General features: G+C 47.2%; 2 protein-coding genes across 6 annotated transcripts in view; both read left to right on the top strand.

The window, feature by feature from the left end:
• Window positions 1-316: 316 nt before the first annotated feature.
• On the top strand, window positions 317-16,055 carry CYP24A1 (cytochrome P450 family 24 subfamily A member 1). The gene is made up of 12 exons (XM_006206646.4): window positions 317-1,046; window positions 1,255-1,445; window positions 2,604-2,697; window positions 4,567-4,663; window positions 6,747-6,838; window positions 7,459-7,570; window positions 8,857-9,002; window positions 12,053-12,219; window positions 13,068-13,146; window positions 13,614-13,811; window positions 13,910-14,062; window positions 14,623-16,055. The coding sequence occupies exons 1-11, from the start codon at window positions 789-791 to the stop codon at window positions 14,018-14,020; spliced, it is 1,545 nt and encodes a 514-aa protein (XP_006206708.1). The 5' UTR covers window positions 317-788; the 3' UTR covers window positions 14,021-14,062; window positions 14,623-16,055.
• Window positions 16,056-21,033: 4,978 nt separating this feature from the next.
• BCAS1 (brain enriched myelin associated protein 1) overlaps window positions 21,034-21,405 on the top strand; it is a 129,928-nt gene continuing 129,556 nt past the window's right edge. For 2 of the 5 annotated variants that reach the window (XM_072944452.1, XM_072944451.1), the window contains exon 1: window positions 21,049-21,222. The gene's annotated coding sequence lies outside the window, so the exon portion shown is untranslated. Of the gene's footprint in view, window positions 21,223-21,405 lie in introns of all 5 variants that reach the window. The other 3 variants (XM_072944450.1, XM_072944446.1, XM_072944453.1) reach the window with 3 other exon arrangements.

Below are 21,405 nucleotides of genomic sequence, written 5' to 3'. Positions count from 1 at the left end.
CCGTCCCGGGGCCGCACTCGGAGACCTCGCCCGCCCCGCAGGCGATTGTGCAAGCGCGGGGCTGCAGCCGCGGCCGCCACTGCCCGCTCCTGCCCGCCGGGGGAGGGCGGGGAGGCGCGCTCGGCGCACACCCGGTGAACTCCGGCGAGGGTGCCCTCCCCGGGGGTTATCTCCGGGGTGGAGTCCGCCCGGAGAGCGGCGCACCGGTCACCCGAGGCCCGGGCGCCCTCGCTCACCTCGCTGACTCCATCCTATTTCCACTCCCACCCACCCCCCCCGGGTCCCGCGTCCCTTAGCCGCAACCCACTCTGCCCCACTTAGCGTGCTCATTGGCCACTCAGGGCCTGCCCTGTCTCCATAAATACATGGTCCCCGGCCATGGAACTTGGAGAGGGACAGGAGGAAGGCTCAGCGCCAGCATCTCTTCTGTCCTCCTTGACACTTCGACTTCACGGCTCCAGATCTGGAAGTCAGACCCGCAGACCAACAGGCGGACCCACATCCCTTCCTTTCTTCCGAGAGACATCCAACTCCCTGCTGCGCTCCTCCAGCCCCTGCGGCCAGAGCTCGGCAGGCATCCGCTCACTGAGCCTGTCGCGAAGTACCGCATCAAGCATCCTCGCCGAGGTCCTCTCTGTCTCTCCTCTGCCCGCTCCATCACATCTGTTGCTCCTCTTTGCCTCTCTTTCCTACAATCATCAAGCCTCCAAAACCCACCCAAGCCTCTTTAGCAACCTCGCGCTTCCCAGTCCCCGCACATTCCCACGCGCCGGGTCTCTCCCGCTGCCATGAGCTCCTCCATCAGCAAGAGCCGCTCCCTTGCCGCCTTCCTGCAGCAGCTGCGCAGCCCGGGGCAGCCCCCTAGACCCGTGACATCCACCGCGTGCGCGCCGCCTCGGCCGCGGGAGGTGCCCCTCTGTCCCGTGACGGAACGTGGCGAGGCGCAGGACGCGGCAGCTCTCCCCGGTCCCACCAAGTGGCCACTGCTGGGCAGCCTGCTGGAAATTCTCTGGAAAGGGGGACTCAAGAAACAGCACGACACACTGGTAAATGCCTCGCCTCGTCCCAATTTCTTCTCCCTTCCCAGCCCTTCCTAAACCCTCCCTGAGGTGCGCGATCCGGGAGCACCGGGCGCTCGGGTGTCCCCGCTGCCGCGGTCCCCGGTCCCCGGGAGGAAGGAGGCGGGAGGCAGGAGAAGCGCTCTTGGGCTGCAGGGAGTGCGCGCTGACCTGGCACCCTGCCCGCCGGCTGCAGGCGGAGTACCACAAGAAGTATGGCAAGATTTTCCGCATGAAGTTGGGTTCCTTCGACTCGGTGCACCTGGGCTCGCCGTGCATGCTGGAAGCGCTGTACCGCACAGAGAGCGCGTACCCGCAGCGGCTGGAAATCAAGCCGTGGAAGGCCTACCGCGACTACCGCGCGGAGGGCTACGGGCTGCTGATCCTGTGAGTCCGGGAGGCAGGATGGGGGCCGGTGCTGGAAACTGGGAAGGGGCGGGAATTAGGGTTCCCTGGGGTTGGGTCCTTCTAATGCAGGGTGAACGCGGAAGCCCCTACCTGGTGCCGTCACGGGCTCTGGCGTGGACTAGAGCGGGGTGAGGCGCAGCTGTACTGCGCACCCAACACCTGTGTTCTCTCCGGGGACTGGGCTGGGCCAGGCCTTTCCGTCAAAGAAACGCCGAACAAATGTTATACAAATTGTGGTGTTCAGACTTTTGGGCAGGATGAGATTGTCAAGCTAACGTGCCAGGGAAACGTGTTATACAAACAAATTATCCCTTAAAATTCTCTGCGACCACCGCCACGCCACCCCCCGTTCTTGGAAGCTCAAACTCCAGAAATTAGCTCCTTTTGCTTTTGGCAATGACCTTTCTAAAGGGGACTGGGAGGTTAGGACCTAGATCTACTTGGAAAGCTGGGATGAGGAGGTTGCGTTTGAGAGAGAGAAATGCTATGATGTATCATTCCTCGGCTTTAACATTGTTACTATTTAACAAGTTAGCACTCTTTTTACCCCCAAATTATAATGCCTAGTAGTTACATTTTTCAGGATATCATTATTGGAATTTAAAAAAAAAGTATTAATGCATGGAACGTCACGCGCTGCGTGGTCAGCCTTAGGGCAAGTGCAAAAGGGTTCCTGATGAGAACAGTGAATCTCTGTGTGTTATTTGAAGCCAATGGCAAAATTCTAAATTTGAGGTATTCTGTGAGTGTGTCTTTAATGGGTTGAAAGAAGACAAGATTTTTCCTCAAATAGGTCAGGGTTGCTGATGAGGGGGATGTTCAGGTGCCCATTCTTACTGCTGGGAACTGAGGCCACTGGCCTCCCAGTTCAACCCCAGCAAGAGAACCTCAAAAGCCCTGAACCTGAATTATCTGAACGTCATCTTTCAGGCGCAATCTTTGACCTAGAGGAAAGGTGCTTATTCATCCTACTGTCTAACCAGCCCCAAATGTTCCAATGCAAATATTCTCTGGCTATTTCTTGGCACAATTCTTCATTCATTTGATTATATAGTTCAAGCAATTGCAGAGCTAGAAGTATCTTTGCTTCTTTGTTCTTTTCCTTTCAATTTGCTCTAAATTCTGCTTCTCTCCCAGGGAAGGAGAAGACTGGCAGAGGGTCAGGAGTGCTTTTCAAAAGAAACTAATGAAACCAGTGGAAGTCATGAAGCTGGACAACAAAATCAATGAGGTTTGCAGGCTGGGGTTAGCCTTTCTGGTTCTCTTGGGGATGGGGGGATGTTAATGGAGCCTCAAGTCGCAGCTAAAAGTGTACAAGAAAAAGCAGGCAATTGGGATGATTCAGGGGTCTCCTTTTCTCCTCATTCCTCTCCACATCCTCCCCCCCAAACCCTTATTCCTCCCTGTCTTTTAAAGTAGTATCTCCATAAGGGAGCAGTTAGGAGCATAGACTTTTTTTTTTTTTTTTTTGGAGCATAGACTTTGACATACTATAGTCTTGAATTTGAATGTCAACCCCCCACCCCCTAATTATGTAACCTGACTGTATGATTTAACATCCTCAGTTTCCCATTCTATAAACTGAGAGTAACAATTCCCACTCCATAGGTTTACTGTGAGGATTAAATAAGATAATGCCATAAAATTCCTAGGTAGCGACATTTGAACTGGGTTTTACAGGATGAGTAGGAGTCTGCAAGCCAGAGAAGGTAGAGAAAGTATTCAGGCAGAGAGAATAGCCTCCTGAAAATATGGTGGCATGAGACAATGTGTTCAGAGAACAGTACATTCAGTGCAGCTGAAGTGACGCTCTCTCTGAAATGATGTTGGGCAGAGGGCAGGTCTTGACAAAGTTTTTGTGCCACGCTAAGGTAATGCAGCATTATCCTTTAGCCAACAGGGGGCCAAATGTGGAGAGATTTAAGCATACAGTGATCTATTTTTACTCCAGTTTACACTGGGTGTTTATTTTGAACTGAACCCATATAAGATGGTATAGGTGAAAGACTGCAAAATTTATTAGCTTCCAGGGGCCACCTGATTCATACAAGTGTATAAGGCAGATCCAGCAGGGATTTTAGCAAACAGAATAGTGCATGACCTTTCTAGAGGGCACAGCTGCCCCAGCTCTGGCAAATGCCTACACATGGAAATGTAGACCCAGGGTCACCAGGTCTAGTAATTATTATTATTTTTTGATAACAAGAGGAAAACCCAGATGTTCATGTGAAATCTCTAGGGTTTTTTTTTTTTTTTTTGATAACCAATTCAAAGCACTTTTTAGTGAGCTATGTGAGCAAACTAAACATGCCCCTTAGTTACATCCGTGGGCTTTGCAGTCACATACACCCTATTTCAGACCCCAGCACGGCCGCTGATCAGCTATGTGTCCGAGGGAGAGTGCCTTAGCCACTCTCTCAGCCTCAGCTTTCTCATCTGTTACCGAGGAAATGGGAATAGTGGCAGTCCTTCCTACCTCCCGAGGTTGTTTTGAGGACCAGCTAAGGTAACACACTGTGTACAGCGCTTGGTTGCATACAAGCCTCGTTAAATGCAAAGCATTAGTCACCTAAAACTCTGACTGTGGAAACCAGCGTCTATAGGCCTTTCACGACTTGCCCCACAGTGACAGGGCGGTTTAGTGAGGAAGCTGCGCCCAGAATTTACAGATTTGCTGGATCTAAATTCAACACGCTTAGCACGATAAAAACCAGTAAAGAGAGGTTCGCTCACTCAGCTGTGGAAGTGGCAGATCTCAGGAGAGCGAGAGTCCTGGAGCCATTGTGCCAACGGGAACAGCTGGCTGATTCCACCTACGTGGTTTATTCTCCATTTTGATTAGAAGAAATGTTTTTCTCCGCTGAAATTTAGATCAAAAGCTGAAACTTAAGCTTCGGGGAGGCTGCTCAGGAAATAGCCCAGAACAAGGGTGCTGGGGCAGAAGGCAAACTCCCAGGGAGAATCTGTAATTAGCGATGATTCAGAATGCATAACATTATGAGCAGGGAGTGAATATACACTGTAGCCAGCTTACTGAGGTTTGAACTTCTGTTTTCCTTCAATGACTGAATTGTGGCTTTTGGGATTTCTTTCTTTTCAGGTCTTGGCTGATTTTATGAGTAGAATAGATGAGCTCTGTGATGAGAAGGGCCGCATTGAAGACTTATACAGTGAGCTGAACAAATGGTCCTTTGAAAGTAAGTTGTCTTCACTGACTTGTTGGTTTGATTTTGCAAGTGATTTTGAGGACAAATGTGGCTCTGTCAACAGCTCATCTGTAATCAGGTACTATTGCTGACCCACAGCAGCCTTCTTAATGCTTTCAGGCACTTAAATGACGCTTTACAAGCAGTTGTTTATGTAGTCATTCAACAAATACTTGTTGAACATCTGCTAGGTGCCAGGCACTGTACTAGGGACACGACAGTGAACAAAATAGGCAACATCTTTCCTCACATGGAGCTCAGATTTTAGTAGGGGTGATAATCACCAAGTAAACATATTTTAATATGTATTTGGGGTTCTAGAATATAGATTCCTAGATGAGGCAATTCTGCCTTGGTAAGGAGACATTTGAGGTGAGGCCTAAAGGAAGGCAAGGAGCAAGCCATCAGTGTATCTGTGGGAAGACCGCTGGGACAATGGAGACAGGAAGTGCAAATGCCCTGGGGTGGATGCCTTCGAGGAATTTGAGGATGCCAGCGTGGGTGGATTACAGGGGGAGGGGAAAGAAGAGCTGATAAAGATTAAGCCACCACCTGTAAGTCCTCGCAAGAGCTTTTACTTTGAGTCAGATGTTGAGCCACGGAAGGTTCCAAATAAAGCGGAGCTGAGGAGGTTCAAACTTGGGGGTTAATCAGAGATGGCCATCTCAGCTGAGCTTGGTCAGGGGCCACTTCTCAAGATGATGCCATCTCAGCCAAGGCCTTGGGGGTGAATAGGAGTTCGCCAGGTTCGCCTTCAGAAGGTAGAATGTTCCAGGCAGAAGGAACAGAGAGTATTATGCAGAGGGGAAAGAAAGGAGTTCAGAATGGCTGGAGCATGTCCTGCAAGGGTCAAGGATGGCGAGGGCAGAGGTTGGGAGAAAGGCAGCGGCCAGCCCGTGTCAATCCATATCAGTCAGGGACGGGCGTTTGGCTTTGAGCCCAGAGTCCCTGGGAGCAACAGCAGCACACTTTCAGCAGGAAGGTGTCCTGGTCCGGTCCGCTGGAAGGACTGCTCTTGGCTGCTGACATGACGGATTGGCGAGGGCACCCCAGGATGGAGGCTTCTGCCCTGATCTGTCTCCCCTGTCAGACTGACCTGGCTTTAAAGTTATGGACAGTCATCTTAGCACGTGAGAAAGCTCCGTGCCAGTAAGAAACCGGCAGAAGGTGTTAAGGGACAAAGGAGCAGAGTCAAAGGAGAGAATGATTATAGAGGACAAAAGAGAGTATGCTTTGGAAATTGTCCACTGTAAATACTCAGATTAAGGAGTATCAGATGCATTTCTTTGCAAGTCAAGGGAAACCTGACCGTGGTGGTTTAAAAATTATTGTCTAGCTTTACAAGAAGTCTTGAGGAAGCCAGTCCCCAGCTGGCACTCGGTGATATCACTAGGGACCCAAGCCGGTTCCACCTTCTTTCTCATCCACCCTGAGCTAGCTGGCTGGTTGCAGAATGGTTACTGCCCCTCCTGGCCTCACCTCTGTCTGCATTCCAGGCAAAAACAAGAAGGGAAGAGCTAAGCCAGCTATTCCTTCCCCTTTATCAAGAAAGCAAAAGGGTTTCCCTCGGGTCTCATTGGCCAGACCTGGGTCGTGTGGCTTCTTGCAGAAGCCTGAGAAATCAGGGAGCAGGGCTGTCTTAGTTCAATCCTGATTTATTGCCTATGGACTGACACATTGACAACCTCAATAAAATCAGGGTTCTCTTAGGAAAGAAATGGAGGAACATGAGAACTGGGTAGGCATTAACAATGTCTAATAATCTCAAGGGTGAACTCTGAGAAAAGCAAGACATCACAGGAGAGATTCATTCATGCATAAAAATGGCTGCATCGTCATAGCTGGCTTTTCTGACCAGGAGGTCCTATAGGGGATGAGTCATCGGACCTGGAGACAGTTTCCAGAAAGAGAGGAAAACCTGATCAGGCCCCTTTCGCTCAGACTCTTCGCCTTTCATCTGTTCTCAAAAAAGACCTCACTTTCATGAAACAGAATCGAGTCTTCAGTGGCCAGCTAATCATAGGCCCCAGGATTGCTATGAATGGGTAATCGTGTTGATTATTTTAAATAACAGGCATCTGCCTTGTGCTGTATGAGAGGCGATTCGGGCTCCTCCAGAAGGACGCAGGGGATGAAGCTTTGAACTTCATCGTGGCCATCAAGACAGTAAGTGTCTCCTTGGGGGGAGCAGTTTTTCCTATAAATCACTTACGGAATTTAACAAATGTGGACCCCAGTGCTTCCCAAGAGTGGCGCCCTCACATGTTTTATTGCAATAGTTAAGTGTTCATTTTAACGTGGTGATGTATTGTCATGAACGTGTGTGCATGTACACACATGTGATATAAAAGCACGTTAAATCATCGTTTGGACAAGGTGTAAGTGGGTATTCTAGTTAAAGGTCAGCTGATCAAAATACAGTCTGCAGGTTGTATGTGGACACAGTGGACGCAGTGAAACTGGTTTCAGGAATGGCTGAAGTTTGGAAATTATTGGCAATTGAAGTAGATACGAGATTTGTAGCTTTCTTTTCTTCTTTTTTTTTTTTTTTTACATTTAGGTCATAAGATCAAAATTTTTAATTAAATATATTCAGTGGGAAAGCATCCCAAAGATGATTTTCACACATCACTGGGGAGCGGGGCTGAGAGCCCCGGGGAGGCCCTGCAGTTCCAGCCTTTGGGGCAGTAAAGGGTGCGGGCGTTTAGAACGCTGCCCTTGCAGAGTGCAAATTGCCTTTGAGAGAAAGAGAAACGGGAATGAGAAGGCACCTGTGTTCCTCACAGATGATGAGCACATTCGGGAGGATGATGGTCACCCCGGTCGAGCTACATAAGAGCCTCAACACCAAGGTCTGGCAGGCCCACACGCAGGCCTGGGACACCATATTCAAGTCAGGTAATCCGGCCCCACGTGCCCAGCAGCCCTGACTCTGGAGCTGCTGCCCAAAGGTCTGGATGATCCTCTTGGCCTCAGCACCCAATCCTTTGGTGGAGTTGCTCCTCCTGACTCTTCTGGGCTTTGCAGACCCATGGGTCTGGGATTGCCCTGGTACCGAGGAAGTCGAAGGAAGAGGCCTGAGGTGGTTTCTGTAGTCTTCCTTGGGAAGTACGAATGGTTCAGAGCAAGAGCTCTGGACTCAAAGATTCCTGGGTTCAAGTCCCAGCTTTGCTGTTGGGTTTGGCGGCTCAGCCAAATGTGCTTTTTCATCCTCAGTTGTCTTGTCTCTAAAATGGGTTAAAACAACAACAACAACAATAATAGTATTTGTAGTAGTACATACCTCAATGCACCTGTTTTTAGGTCTGATATAGATAACACAAAACTTAGCATAGCACAACGTCTCAACAGATCAGAGCTATTTCTGCTACGTTACGGCGGGACTCTCTGGTGCTACGTGTTGTTCTGTGAGCACACACACACAAACACACACACACACACACACAGACTCATTTAATTCTCTCAAAGAACATGTAAGATGCGTCCTTCTGTGAGGCCCAAGTGACAGAATTGAGGCACAGAGAAATTAAGTAACTCTCTCAAGATTACATGCTAGGTGATGGCAAAGCCAATGTGAAGCCAGGCAGAAGGGCTCCTGAAAATCAAATTCTAACTGCTCTACCATTTACTGCCATCATCATTCTCATTACCATTATTATTACTATTGTGGCAGGGGCTTGCATAATGGATTGAAGTGAGGGAGACACATGCCTGGAATGTACTTTACAAACATCAGAAATGTTTGCCATCATTGTCCACATGGGTGGGCACTGAACGTGTGTGTGTTTGATAGCAATGGGGGAGGGGTTCCCCCCTCCTCTGTTGCCAAAATTTGGGAGCCAGATCCCACTTTGCCAGTGTCAGTGACCATCTCAGCTAGGTGCTTAGATCTGGGTCCAAGTTCTGGTTCAGATGCTTGAATCAGAATCTGCATTTTAAGACGATGCCCAGGTGACTCTTGTGCACGTGAATATTTGAGAAGCTCTGTTCATGTGGGCCTGGATCAGTCCTTGCTGACCTAAGAATGAGGCAGTATGAGCTGATCTAACAACCTGTCAAATCGTCAGATTGCTTGCAAAGCCCCTTTGGATGTTGCAAGGAGAATTTGATCCTAGCTTCCCTTTGTTCTTTTCCCTATCCTAATTTCCAGCTGACTTCCTCTCCCCTTCTTTTGTCTCCAACAGTCAAATCTTGTATCGACCACCGGTTAGAGAAATATGCGGAGCAGCCCAGCATGGATTTCCTGTGTGATATTTATCACCACAATCAGCTTTCAAAGAAAGAACTGTACGCTGCCGTGACGGAGCTCCAGCTGGCTGCGGTGGAGACGGTAAGGGGTGGTCTGATTTCAGTTTGCTCTATCAACCATCTGTAAAATCCTTTTCATGAATCTTACCGTCGTTCAACTTGCCCATTCCCTAAGGACTCACTGAGCATTAGCATAGCAAAAATAAAAAGTCTCATACGAGACTGTGGGGGGTACCCAGTGCTTCAACATATGATGGAAAAATTCCAGAGCAAGGTATCAGTGCCATGACAAATACGCAAGCTGCTACAGGAATTCAGAGACAGTAAAATCCTACACAGTAGCAAGGCAGACAATCCAGGTTTCTAAAAATTGGACATATTTTAGATGGTTATCCATGTTACCCACAAGTGCTTAGCAGTGGTTGTCATTTAGTCTAAAAATATTGGGATATGTTTTGCTAGTCCAATAATTTATTTTTCTGCTTAAAATTGCCAACAGAGTGAATTCAGGAAAACTTTGATTTCAATTTAAGTGAAACAGTTCATTTTAATACCAGAATTCTGTCCCCAGTATGGTTGACACCCTAGTAAGTACACAACCCCGCCAGACTCTAGACGCAAACGCTGACAAGGAGTCAGGCGAGCTCAACTTTCTTTGGCTCATTTTTTTGAGCCGTCATTGGAGTGATGATATTAATAGCCCTCATTCACCCATCATCTCTCAGAAGAGTGTGTCCTAGGTCGTGTCTGTTTCATGTTTCCCCCTTTCTGTGGTGTTTCTGATCTGAACACAAAGTGAGGATGCTCCAGAAGGCTATCAAAAGTGGGAACTTATTTCAACTCATTTTCGTATTAAATCCCTTACCCTCAGAGGCTCCTTAGGGTGTTCAAAATTAAGCTTCACCCATTATTCTTTTTTTTTTTTCCAACTGGAATGTTAACTCCATGACCATGATGACTTGGTTTTGTCCCCTGCTGTATTCCTAGGGTGGAGAATAGCACTTGGCACATACTAGATGCCCAATAAATGCTTGTTTAATAAATGAAAGATTTCAGTATCTATCAAGGGTCTGCTATGTGCCAGGCATTGTTCTGGGTATTCGAGAGACCATGGTGAACCAATGAACCAGTTCCCCTCCTGGAACTTGAGTGGTCATAGGGAACAGACAATAGACATGAAAACAAACAAGGAAATAGGATCATTTCAGAGAGTGCTTCAGGACATGGAGGATGCCATCAGAGTGAAGTAACAGAGAGGTAGGGGAGGTGGTCCCTCTCTAAGGATGTCATCCTGGAGCTGACACTAAGAAGGAGTCAACCAATGGCAGATCTGGTGGAAAAGTAAGCCACACAGAGGAAACAGCAAGTGCAAAGGCCCTGGGGCAGAAACGGGGATGACTGGAGAACCAGCCTCTGTGGTCAGAGTTGACACTGGAGAAGTCAGTGAGCCCTGTTAACCAGGAGCCTTAGGAAGGCATTTGGATTCATTACACGTGTAACAGAAAGCCCTTGGAATGTTTTAAGCAAAGAAATAACATGATCAAATCTATGATTTGTAAAGTGGGCTCTGGCTGGTGGATGGAGAGGGGACCTAGTGGAGACAGAGTAGAAGCAGGAAGGCCAGCTTTGAGATGGGTCTCCCCGTGGAGGTCTAGTGGGGATACTTTGTGCCCGTGAGGTTTCCCAGGCCACTTCCCCTCTGTCCAGCCCCTGCAGTTAGGCCAACAGGCCAGGGCTGCCTTGCAGGGCTTCGGTGAAAGCTACAGTTATCTGTCTTTTGGAAACCCTATTTGGTACTTGCGGTCAGGGACCTACTGATATGGTTCAATCTGTTTCTTTTTTTGTCCTGGCTGTGCTGAAAGTCACATTTGGAGAATCAGAGAAATTTGAAGGTGTATCTAATTTGGTGGCTACGCCCTCTTCCTGTTTTGTCAATTGGACTCTTGTAATAATGACATCCACAGTTTATTTGCAGCGGAGGCTGCCAGTCCACCGACATGAAGAAGGCTGCCTGGAGGCATCTTCCAAAAATAATAAATACCATTGGCTCCAAATTGTCCTGCACTTGACTCATTGATGTGAGTGGCACATAGCACTTAGCAAAAGCGTCTTCGTGTCTGCAGAGAGAGGGCACAATGACCATTTTTACGGGAATATTTGGCCTAAATTCACCAAAAATAGGCCTAAAAAACAAATGTATAAGACTACCAGTTGGTGAATATGATGAAGCTAAAAGCTGCACAGGCTTTTGCTGCCAGTATTTTTTCTCCTCTCGTTGCCTTTGGAAAGAGAATAAAGGATGCCACTTAAAAGGCCATGAGTCTTTGTCAGAAATTGTGGCTGGTTCCTTGAAATACTCAACCTGATGCTAGAATTTCTTATTTTGATGTTAGCTCCCTCCTATCAGGATTCTTTGCATGAGGCTGAAAGATAATGTCTTCCTACTTTCGTGGCAACTTTTTAGGGTGCTGCAAAGAAAAAAAAAACTTTCTTTTAAAATCCAGCAATGCAGTTTCATGTGCATTTGCACTGTAAAATTTAAAAAGAAACACCACTTTTCTTAGCAAAACACATGGGAGCTCCAGCCTTCTCTCTCTGCGCAATTTTCATATTAATTTTTTACATTAAACAATTAAAAAAATTTTTTTAAAGTTTGAGATAATTATGGATTCACATGCAGTTCTAAGAAAAAAATAGCAAGGGCCCCTTGAATCCTTCACCAAATTTCCCGCAATAGTAACATCTTGTGAAACAATAAAACATCGCCACAACCTGGAAATTGATATTAATGCAATTGCCCATCTGACTTTCATTTCACTGGATTTACAGGCCCTCATTTGTATTCAATTTTTGTGCCAAACCATATTTTGTGTCCTGATGCAACTACCATTTAAAGCATTCTGTCTCGATTCCCTCAGGAAATAAGCTATGATTAATTGATGCATTTTATAAACTAAATCTGACTTTTCATATATGGTCTTTGCTTGAGACACAGCCAGCAAGGACGTGGGAAAAAGCATCACTAATATATTTACAGAACAAGGTGGTAGGCGCCACCGTTTGTTGAGCTTATACTGGTTTTAAGGCGGTTGATTTGCAGAAAACTCAAGTGTATGTCCATTTGACTTTCAGACAGCAAACAGCTTAATGTGGATTCTCTACAATCTATCCCGTAATCCCCACGTGCAGCAAAAGCTTCTTAGGGAAATTCAGAGTGTACTGCCTGAGAACCAAATGCCACGGGCAGAGGATTTGAGGAATATGCCGTATTTAAAAGCCTGTCTGAAAGAATCCATGAGGTAAGAACATGTGCCTAAGCGGGGGAAGGCGAGGGAAGGGAAGGGGAGGGAAGGGGAGGGGAGGGGAGGGGAGAGGAGGGGAGGGGAGAGGAGGGGAGGGGAGGCAAGGCAAGGCAAGGCAAGGCTGCCTGGATACAGTATCAGTACAAAATCAGGGGTCTCCCTCCTACAAACATCTCCCATAGTTGAGTCATAAGCATTTATCAAACTGGAAAAAAAAAGCTTCTATTACTCATTTTCTAAATCATTTGGGCAAATTCTATTAAATCTTGGTAAGTCAGAGTCCTCGCCTTTAAATCAGTAATTATAATACTCGAGCGGATGCTGTAAGCAGTGATTAAGATGAGGGGCGTATTTGAAGGACATGAGATGAAAGCTCAGCAAGGAACCGTATTATTATAAGACGCAGAGACGTCTGTGTTTTTGAGCCTCTGTATAAAGTGTCCTTTGAAAATTCTTTTTCTGGAAAGCAAAACTCACAGCACTTGAGGATTAGAAGGAAATAGCTTTAGCTTCATGAAGGGTAGATAGAAGAAACCTAAAACAAACAGCAAGCGTAAGGGCGAAGCACAGAAGCGTACCCTTTTGAAGTCTAAAATGAAATAGGGGAGAAACCACAGTTAACAGCTATGAAGCAGCCTTGTCCTGGGGGGCTTCACCAACACAATAAGGAACAAAAACAAGAGGTGTAAATACTGGGAGGAAAGGGATAGAATTTCTTTATGAAGGGTTGAGATCGTGTTCCTTTTTTGAGAATTTAGGCAGCATTTTTTTAACCAGAATCTGCATTCCCTGGAGCTAGAGCTTGGTCAGTGCTCACCTTTACATCTCTGACTTTATTTTTTCAGGCTTACCCCAAGCGTGCCATTTACAACTCGGACCCTTGACAAGGCAATGGTTCTGGGGGAATACGCTTTACCCAAAGGAGTAAGTAGAACTTGGACAGAGTGTGCCTTATAGAGCTTTGAAAGATATCTGTCAGCTCTCTCTAAACACTTCTCCTGGGAGAGCGTTCATTTTGGAAATACGTTGATTGCAGTATATGGTTGACATGTTGCATAGAATAATATTAGGAATCATGGTTACGGAGATGGAGAAACCTGGATTCATGTATAGTCTTGAGTGAGTTCCGTCACCTCTGTGAAACTCAGCTTTCTCATCTGTAAAATGGGAATAATAACAGAACTAATGTCCCAGGGTTGCTAAGAGAATGCGAAGTAAAATGTTGAGATTCTTGACCTTCATTTATTACCTGGCAATGGATACGTGTTAGCAAGCATCATTATTACAAATTTGTGGGCTACTTTCACGTTTGTAAGGTGATGGCTCTTGTAAGTTTTGCTATTCAAATGTTTTCTTCTGTTTAAGCACTTTGTGTTCCTGGGTATTTTTAGACAGTGCTGATGCTAAATACGCATGTGTTGGGATCCAATGAAGAAAATTTTGAAGATTCAAGTCAGTTTCGGCCCGAACGATGGCTTCAGGCGAAGAAGAAGATCAACCCTTTCGCCCATCTTCCTTTCGGCATTGGGAAAAGAATGTGCATTGGTCGCCGCCTGGCTGAGCTCCAGCTCCACTTGGCTCTCTGCTGGGTAAGACCCGGCTGGGGTTTCTGCAGGTGTGTTCTGGGCTATTCCTCAGGGCAGGAGAAGAGGGGTAATTCTGCCTTTTTTGTGCTCCTGTGTTCCAGATCGTCCGCAAATACGACATCATGGCCACAGACCATGAGCCTGTGGAGATGCTTCACTTGGGCATCCTGGTGCCCAGCCGGCAGCTCCCCATCGCTCTCTGCCAGCGATAGGAGGCCTCAGGGGAGCTTCTGGGGTGCAGAGAATGTCAAGAGGTGAGCCAAGCCTGGAAGTCAGCCAGTCCGGGGTTGAAATCCCTGCTCACTGCCGATTCATGGGGTGACCTTAGTAGTTAGTTAACCTTTCTGCCTTCATTTTTTCTTCTCATTTGTAAAATGGGGGCCAAAATCGTATCCATCCAGAAAATTGATACAAATACAAAGTAGCTAGCCCAGAGCCTGGCATCAACTGAGTGGTCCATAAGTGCATGTAAATATTGGGGTGGGGGGCAAACTTGCCTATAAAGGACCAGTTGGCAAATATCTTCTGAATGAGGCCCAGTGAATTCCTCCCTAAGTGTCTGGTACCATTAGGCAATCTGTCGATTTCTGATCATCCCAACAAACAGAGTTGAATCAAGTAGGATAATGAAGGAATTCTGGCTTAATTTTGAAACTCCCATCGTTCAGCAAGGACAGCGCGTACAGTTATCTTGGTGAAACACACCTGTGCTAAAAGCCCAGGGCACTTGTTTTAGCATTTATTTTTCCCTAATAATTCCTCTTGCTTCGTTATACTTCTCTGATGTGTCATCGGGGTATACTTTATTTTCCAGGTTGTTCTTTAGCAAGACCAAGAGCAGCAATTTTTACCCTCCTGCAAGAACGATGCTTATGGCTTGTGCATTAACGGAAAGCAAACAAACGTCAAAAGCCAGGGCGTGAAACAGCACGTGAAGAATGTTTCAGCCCAGGTGTCTGTAGTCTTTCTTCTGTCCGACCGTTCCACAAGCAGTCCTGCCTACCCAGATGATGGCACTTATCAGGACCGTATCCGACTCAGGGAGCGCGGATTGAGCGCCGGAACACGAGGCGCTCTGCAGGGTGTGCTGCTGCTGGCTCGCGGAACTGTGGTCAAGGCCGCCTGACTTACAGAATTGCCCGTCCTCCTGTGCTCTCTTGTGTCTTTCATGACATGATGGGGAGGCTGGGCACTTACCAGTTAGTCAGTAAACGTTTCTGTCCCTGCCTTACCAGAGTCACCACTTGAACCTTTACTTCTCAAAAGTTTACATTTCACAGTGAGAGACATACCACAGCGAGCTTGTCAGGGACCCCGGGTCACGCTGACAATCCATTTACTGTAACTGCTTGTAATATAATATTAGGGGAAATATTTGCTTAATAATGTAAGCAAAACTAAGTGTCGGTTAAGGTGTTCAGGTCCCTATGAAACTGTATTTTTTCCCGTTTTGAAATAGAAACATTACTGGGAAATTAGAGAAAACGTCTATTTTAAGAAGTACTTTAAATAAGTCAAAACCTCCTATGTAAGAATACCTTGATGATTCACTGAGGCATCACTGTGTTAAATCCTGAAATTCTTTATTTAACTATGGCCTTGACTCTATTTAGTCTGTGGCATTAAGGAATGGACCAACAGTTTTCAAATTGTGTGTGCTTGTGTTCTAGTGGCAATTTGCTTACATCATTTAAAAATATGTATATGGTATTTGATTTAGGACTTGTGGTTTAGGGCAATGTTCTAAAGTTCATAATTTAAACATATTCAGTGGCTTTCCATGCCTTAATTTTCCCGACTATAGAATGGGTCACTAGTAAAGTGTGCATACATTGTAGATTAACTACATAGCCCATGTTATGCGATGTGAATTCCTTGGGAAAATATCATTTCATAAATGGAAAACATATAGATTTATGCAATACTTATAAAACTTTCTTTAAAATGGTGTTTACATATAGTTTATTTGCACATGTTTTTACTACTACTTTTCCTAAAGGCATACGATATATTTCTGTATATTTGATAGAGATTTTCCTTTTAAGGTTATATCTTTTAGAATATTTCAGAAGTATACATTTATATCTTTATATTTGAACAAATAATGTACATATCACTAAAAATAGATGGATGCTTTCTCCCCACTGTGAAATTTTTTTAGAATTATATATCCACATGTGTTGTCAGAGTTCATCTGTGTATCTTTGAATTCTCTAAAAGCAAGAATAAAAGTTTTAAAACATATGAGAGATGTTTCCCCTTCATTGCGTTTGTTACAACCAAATTTAAAAATTCAAGCTTTGTCTCACCCGAAAATTTCCTCCTGTGGCTATTTTACAATATAATATTACAATAATATTTTATAGCAGTTTTACCAAAAGATGATCATTTGAATGGCAAAATAATGTTCCCTTTTTTGCTGCTTAAAAATTTCTCCAGTCCATTTACTTTTGTCTCTACCATCACCCACTTCACTCTGGACCCCTGCAGAACCTGCCAATGGATGTCCATCTTCCTTCCAGAGTGTTCCTTGTCCATTGGCTCTATTGGTCTTTTTAAAACACAAGCCTGATCGTGTCTCAGCCTTGCTTCTGTGGCGTCCCATTGCTCTTACATGAAGATCAAATTCCTTAAGCTAGACTTCAGTGTTTTGTAAAGTATGGCCCCACTGACCCCCAGGCCCCAGCCCACATGAGCCACCCACTGGATGCCTCTGGACTCTGGCCATGCTGGCTTCTGCCAGTCTCCTCTATTCTTTAAATGCTCTCTGCCCCTGAGGTTTTGCACCTGCTGTCCTTCCTCCTGGGACTCTCTTTACCTGTTCTTCTCCTCCTGTGCGCCAATCAGAGCCCAGCCCAAGCTTCCTGGAGGAAGTCTTCCTGGATGATCAAAATCCTCTAGAGGCTGTCTTCCCAGCCCCTCTCTTACACACACACACACACACACACTTTCATTTTTTGACAATTCAAAGTTTTTTTAATTGATTATATAAATAACGCTCCTGAACTTTATGGTGACCAACATATCTAGGCAAATTTCCCCACAATCATCCTGTTGATGGATGGCTGAACCAGGACTCACGCCAAGTCGTAAAAGCTCCTCCCCATGAGGGCAGCGAGCAGCACAGAGCTCTGACCTGTCGTGACTGTCACAGACAGTACCTGCCGTTCAGGGCCTGTGGCTTATTATTATTTCTCCTCCAGTCCCGATTCTGTCTCCCGCAAGGTCGACTCCATTCTTCAGCTTGAACAAAAGTCTAATACATGTTTATGGGAAACCAGTTCACGAGGATACACGGCTGGGAATGCAGTCCACCTGGCTTTTGCGATGTCCAGATAATTTTTTGAAAGAGAGGGAGGGAAGAAGGAGAGAAGGGAAAAGGAAGGAAGGAAGGAAGGCGAGAACTGAGAGATCAAGGGATTTCCTCGACATTGTGGCAAAGATCCCACCCCCAGTGCTGCTCCCCTGAATAGTCAAAAATTATCTTTGGGGCATCTTTGGGGCAACTATTATGCATTAGCAGGTGACGGAGTGGAGTTACATTGTATGCGCATTTAACCCATGCAAACTCCACCAACCATGCTTAGAGCCGGAGGGCTGGCCACGAGCAAAGGTAACATAGATAATTCCAACAGCCTCACTCAACAGGGTCACAGGATGGGGACAAGGTCCAGCTCTTGTCTCTCTCCTGCATCTCAAAGCGTGAGCCTCCTGCCGCCCTGCGTGTGGTTCTAGGAGTTAAGGTGTGAATTTGTCTTATGACGCAGCCCCTAGACAGGAGCTAAGCACTTCGTGTTGTTTTCAACCAAAAGGGCAGACACTTCTTCCAACACTGGAGGGAGTGCAAGCGGGGGGGGAATTTAGGAGAGATGGTACTATGTCACTTTAGCCTGAAGATGATTTAAGAGATGTGAAGGTTATCGGAACGATAAGCAATATTTGCATTGCTTGGTTGACTTGAAGACCCAATTCTCCAATGTGCCTCTCCCTCTAGTGAAACGCCTGTGAGTTCCGTGCCCCACAGACTCCACCTTGGTGTAGGGGGATAAACACACATTTGGAGATATTAACCTCTGCTGGGTTTTCATCCTAGCAGCGCTGTCTCCTAGCTGTGTGACTTCAGGAGTCTACTCAACTTCTCTGGGCCTCAGCTATTAAAGAGAGGCTAATGTACCTCATGTACAAGTGCTCTTGTGAGGACAAGAAAACCAGACATTTGCCTAACTCAGTGCTTGGCACAGAGCAGGGGTAGTGTCAGAACTCATACTTCTGGATTGGAGGAGCAAAAATGAAGCAACCCCTTTATAAGGATAGAGCAGGTCAAATTAAATGTCCTGGGTCCAGATGGGGAAAATGGGAGACAACAATCTCTGGAAATGGAGTTAGTTTTTTCTGCCTGTAGAGCAGACCCTAGGAGACTTGGGACGGCAGGGGTTAGCAGGGGTTGGGGATTAATACTACCTTTTTTTTTTTTTCCCTCTTCAGGGTTTTCATGAGACTGATGGAGAATTACTAAGACAATTAAAAAACACTATTCTCTCAAACCGATAGTGACCCAGCCGCCACTCAGTTATATTACCCGCACACCTCATTTTCAGACTCCGTTTTGCTCCCCCTAGAAATTGACTGCGTGTTTCCTTTGGTATTCAGGGAATCTCGCTGGATTTCACCAACTCACTAAAATGCGCAAAAACCTGATGAGGGCAACTAACATTTATTGAGCGTGCTCAAGGCCCTTTCCTGTACCTTGTCTCAACTGATCCTCCATCAGCCTTGTCAGGGAGCTGGGAACCTTTCCGTTTTTTAATAGATCTGGAGAAGTCAGATTTGCTCGGGGAAACACAGTAAGCAGAAAACTTAAACTCCAATCTCTCTGACTCCACAGGCTTACTCATTTCCCTACACTTTGTGGCATTCAAAGAATTTATAATAGGTCAGTCAATTAATCTATCAGCAGGTATTTGGTAAAGCCTGTTGAACAGCTTTGGTTGAAAGCCAAGGCCCCATCTATGCTACAGTCTGATTCGTTGAGCTTTCTCTAGTCTCCTGAATTGGACATTGACCCAAATGATACAATCTTTTATTGCTGTCCGCGATTGTTCTGTCCTGCAGAACCTCCCTCTATCAGCAAAAACATATTTGCAGCACTCAATCATCCGGATGCCTCGCACCTGAGTCTTCCATGGGGCATAAACGCCCAGGTACTGATGCTTTAGAGTTAATTAAAAGATTCGTACAGTGTACGCTTTTTCTTCCCAAATTTGTTTTGCTTTAGTGAAAACGAATGTGAGATACATTTAACATCTGTTGAGGAGGCAGGAGGTCTGGAAGTCAAAATGAAGGCAGGAGTCAACCGTGCATACTTAGATGATACATGCTTTGTCATTGTTTTTTTTTTTTTCATTTGCACTTGCCTTCTTTTTACTAAGGTGATTTCTTCCTTTAGTTCATTTATTGTTGATGCTTCTTTAGCTATAATTTGCCCTCATCTCTTTACACCAGGTGACATCTGCCGGAGGCTAGTCCACATCTCCTGGTGTGGGCCAGCACCAGTGGACGGGTGATGGCTGCCTGAAACACAGTATCGAGAAGGATTCTAGAGCTGAGTCCAGATGGTAAAGTTGAGTCCAAGGACAGAATCATGATTAACCAACAGTGTCTGCCACGGGCGCCTGAAGAGAGTCATTGCCTGTGTTAGACATTGGCTCATCCTACACACAATATATTTGGGACATACATCTGGATAAATCTGGATCTTAAGCACTAACTGTGTGCTTGACACTGTCTTACATGTATTACATTTTTTGTCACTGTTTTTATTAAGGATGTATTTATATCCTTTATCTTTCTTCTTCTTCTTTTTTGTTTGCATACCTATTACAGATTTTTGGTTTGTGGTTACCATGAGGTTTATACACATGGTTATTTTAAGTTGCTGGTCTCTTACTGCCCAATGCATTTTAACAGCCCTGCGTGTGTGCACTCCTCTCCTCCCAGTCACTGCTGTTGACTCCATACTTTACATCTGATTGTTCGGTGTATCCCTTAACGGCTTATCAGGGACACAGACGACTTTACACCTTTTGCCTTTTAGCCTTCCTCCTAGCTGTGTGGGTGCATGATTTCCTACCTTCACTGTATGTTTGCCTTCACCAACGAGCTTTTTCACTTTGTCCTGGGTTCAATCCCCACTACCTCGTTTCAGACAAACAAACAAAAAACATTACTCTGAACTCTTTCTCGGGTAGATCACCCATCCCTGCTCCACTTCGTTCTTCTGGGGTTTTATCTTGTTCCTGTATTTGGAACACATTCCTCTGTTGCCTCGCTTTGCCTAAGTTGCTGTTTATTTTTGTGTATCTGGTAGGTCGGTGGCATTTCCCGACGCTGGAGAAGTGTCCTTCTCTAGATGTCCTATGTGTCCCAGCAGCATGCACCCTTCTCACCACCCGAGTTACGTGCTCCAGGGCTTCCCCCTACGAGGGCTGCCTGGGTCCCTCTGTGCGGCGGGCTGACTACGCGGGTGGTCAGGCAGGCTTGGCTGGCCCCTGGTCCAGCTGGCGGCCAGGCTCTGTCTTGTGTGAAGGCTGCCAGCCTCTGGTTGGCGGGACCAAGTCACAGAGCGACTGACTGCAGAACCGCAGGGGGCCGCGGGGCGAGTGCTGGTTCACTGGTGGGTGGAGTCGGGGTCTGGGGCTGGGAGAAGACTCGGGGGCTATTGCCTGCCTATGGGTGGGTGAAGCCAGGCCCTGGGGTTGGTACAGGACTTCTGGCAGAAAGAGCCAGGTCCTGGAGGCTGGTTGTAGGACCCAGGGATCCCAGAGCTGGTGTCAGGTTACCCAGTTGAGTATGGGGTTTGGGGTGTCCGGAAGCTTGTGTTGGCCTGTTGGTGGGCAGGGCTGGGGTGAGGCTGGTCTCAGGACGGGGTCTGGCCTCCTAGGGGCAGGCGGGGTCCACAGCCTGGGGGAGCGTGGTTTTCTCGCGCCTGGTGTCCGCCCGCGGGTGGGCGAGGCCCGTCCAGAGGCCACGGCAGGCTTCCCGGAGGGCTGGGCCGGGCAGCAGGTGCCTGCCCACTGGTGGATGGAGCTGGGTCATAGGCCGCCTGGCGGGCAGGGCCGTGTCTATAGGCGGCCGTGGGCTCGGCCAGCCTATCAGCTGGCGGCTGGCGCTGTGTCCCCGCCCAGGTAGTCGCCAGGCGTGAGGTGTCCAGCCCCGCGCCAGAGGCCGTCAAGTGGGGCCAGGCCTTGCGCTAACGAGTCTCCTCAGAGGGCGGCCCCCACGATGGCGGCCAGCAGCCGCCAACAGCATCCACGCGCGGGAGCGAGCCCCCGAGGAGGCCTGCCCCCGGCGCCTGTGTCCCCAGGGTGAGCCGCGGCCGCCCGCTCCTCTCCGGGAGACCCTCCGAGACCAGCAGGTAGGTGCGGCCCGGGCTCGCGTCGAATTACTGCTTCGGCGCAGGGTCGCGGGGTGCGGGAGGCGTCGTGCACGCGCTTTAAGGGTGAAGCCTCGGTCTCCCCAGCCCCGTGGGGCTCCCGGAGTCAAGCCCCGCTGGCCCTCAAAGCCAGACGCTCCGGGGGCTCATCCTCCGTGCAGGGCC

This window comes from Vicugna pacos, chromosome 19 (genome assembly GCF_048564905.1).
Source record: "Vicugna pacos chromosome 19, VicPac4, whole genome shotgun sequence".
Lineage (NCBI taxonomy): Eukaryota > Metazoa > Chordata > Mammalia > Artiodactyla > Camelidae > Vicugna > Vicugna pacos.
Note: the sequence above shows the minus strand (reverse complement) of the source record. Positions and strands in the feature narration are given on the sequence as shown.

What these genes read in the sequence shown, in the direction of transcription:
- CYP24A1 (XM_006206646.4), top strand. Translation starts at nt 789, where the DNA reads ATGAGCTCCTCCATCAGCAAGAGCCGCTCCCTTGCCGCCTTCCTGCAG. An exon ending in TCATCGTGGCCATCAAGACA is followed by an intron (nt 6,839 to 7,458) that starts GTAAGTGTCTCC and finishes TGTTCCTCACAG; the next exon opens with ATGATGAGCACATTCGGGAG. An exon ending in GGACACCATATTCAAGTCAG is followed by an intron (nt 7,571 to 8,856) that starts GTAATCCGGCCC and finishes TGTCTCCAACAG; the next exon opens with TCAAATCTTGTATCGACCAC.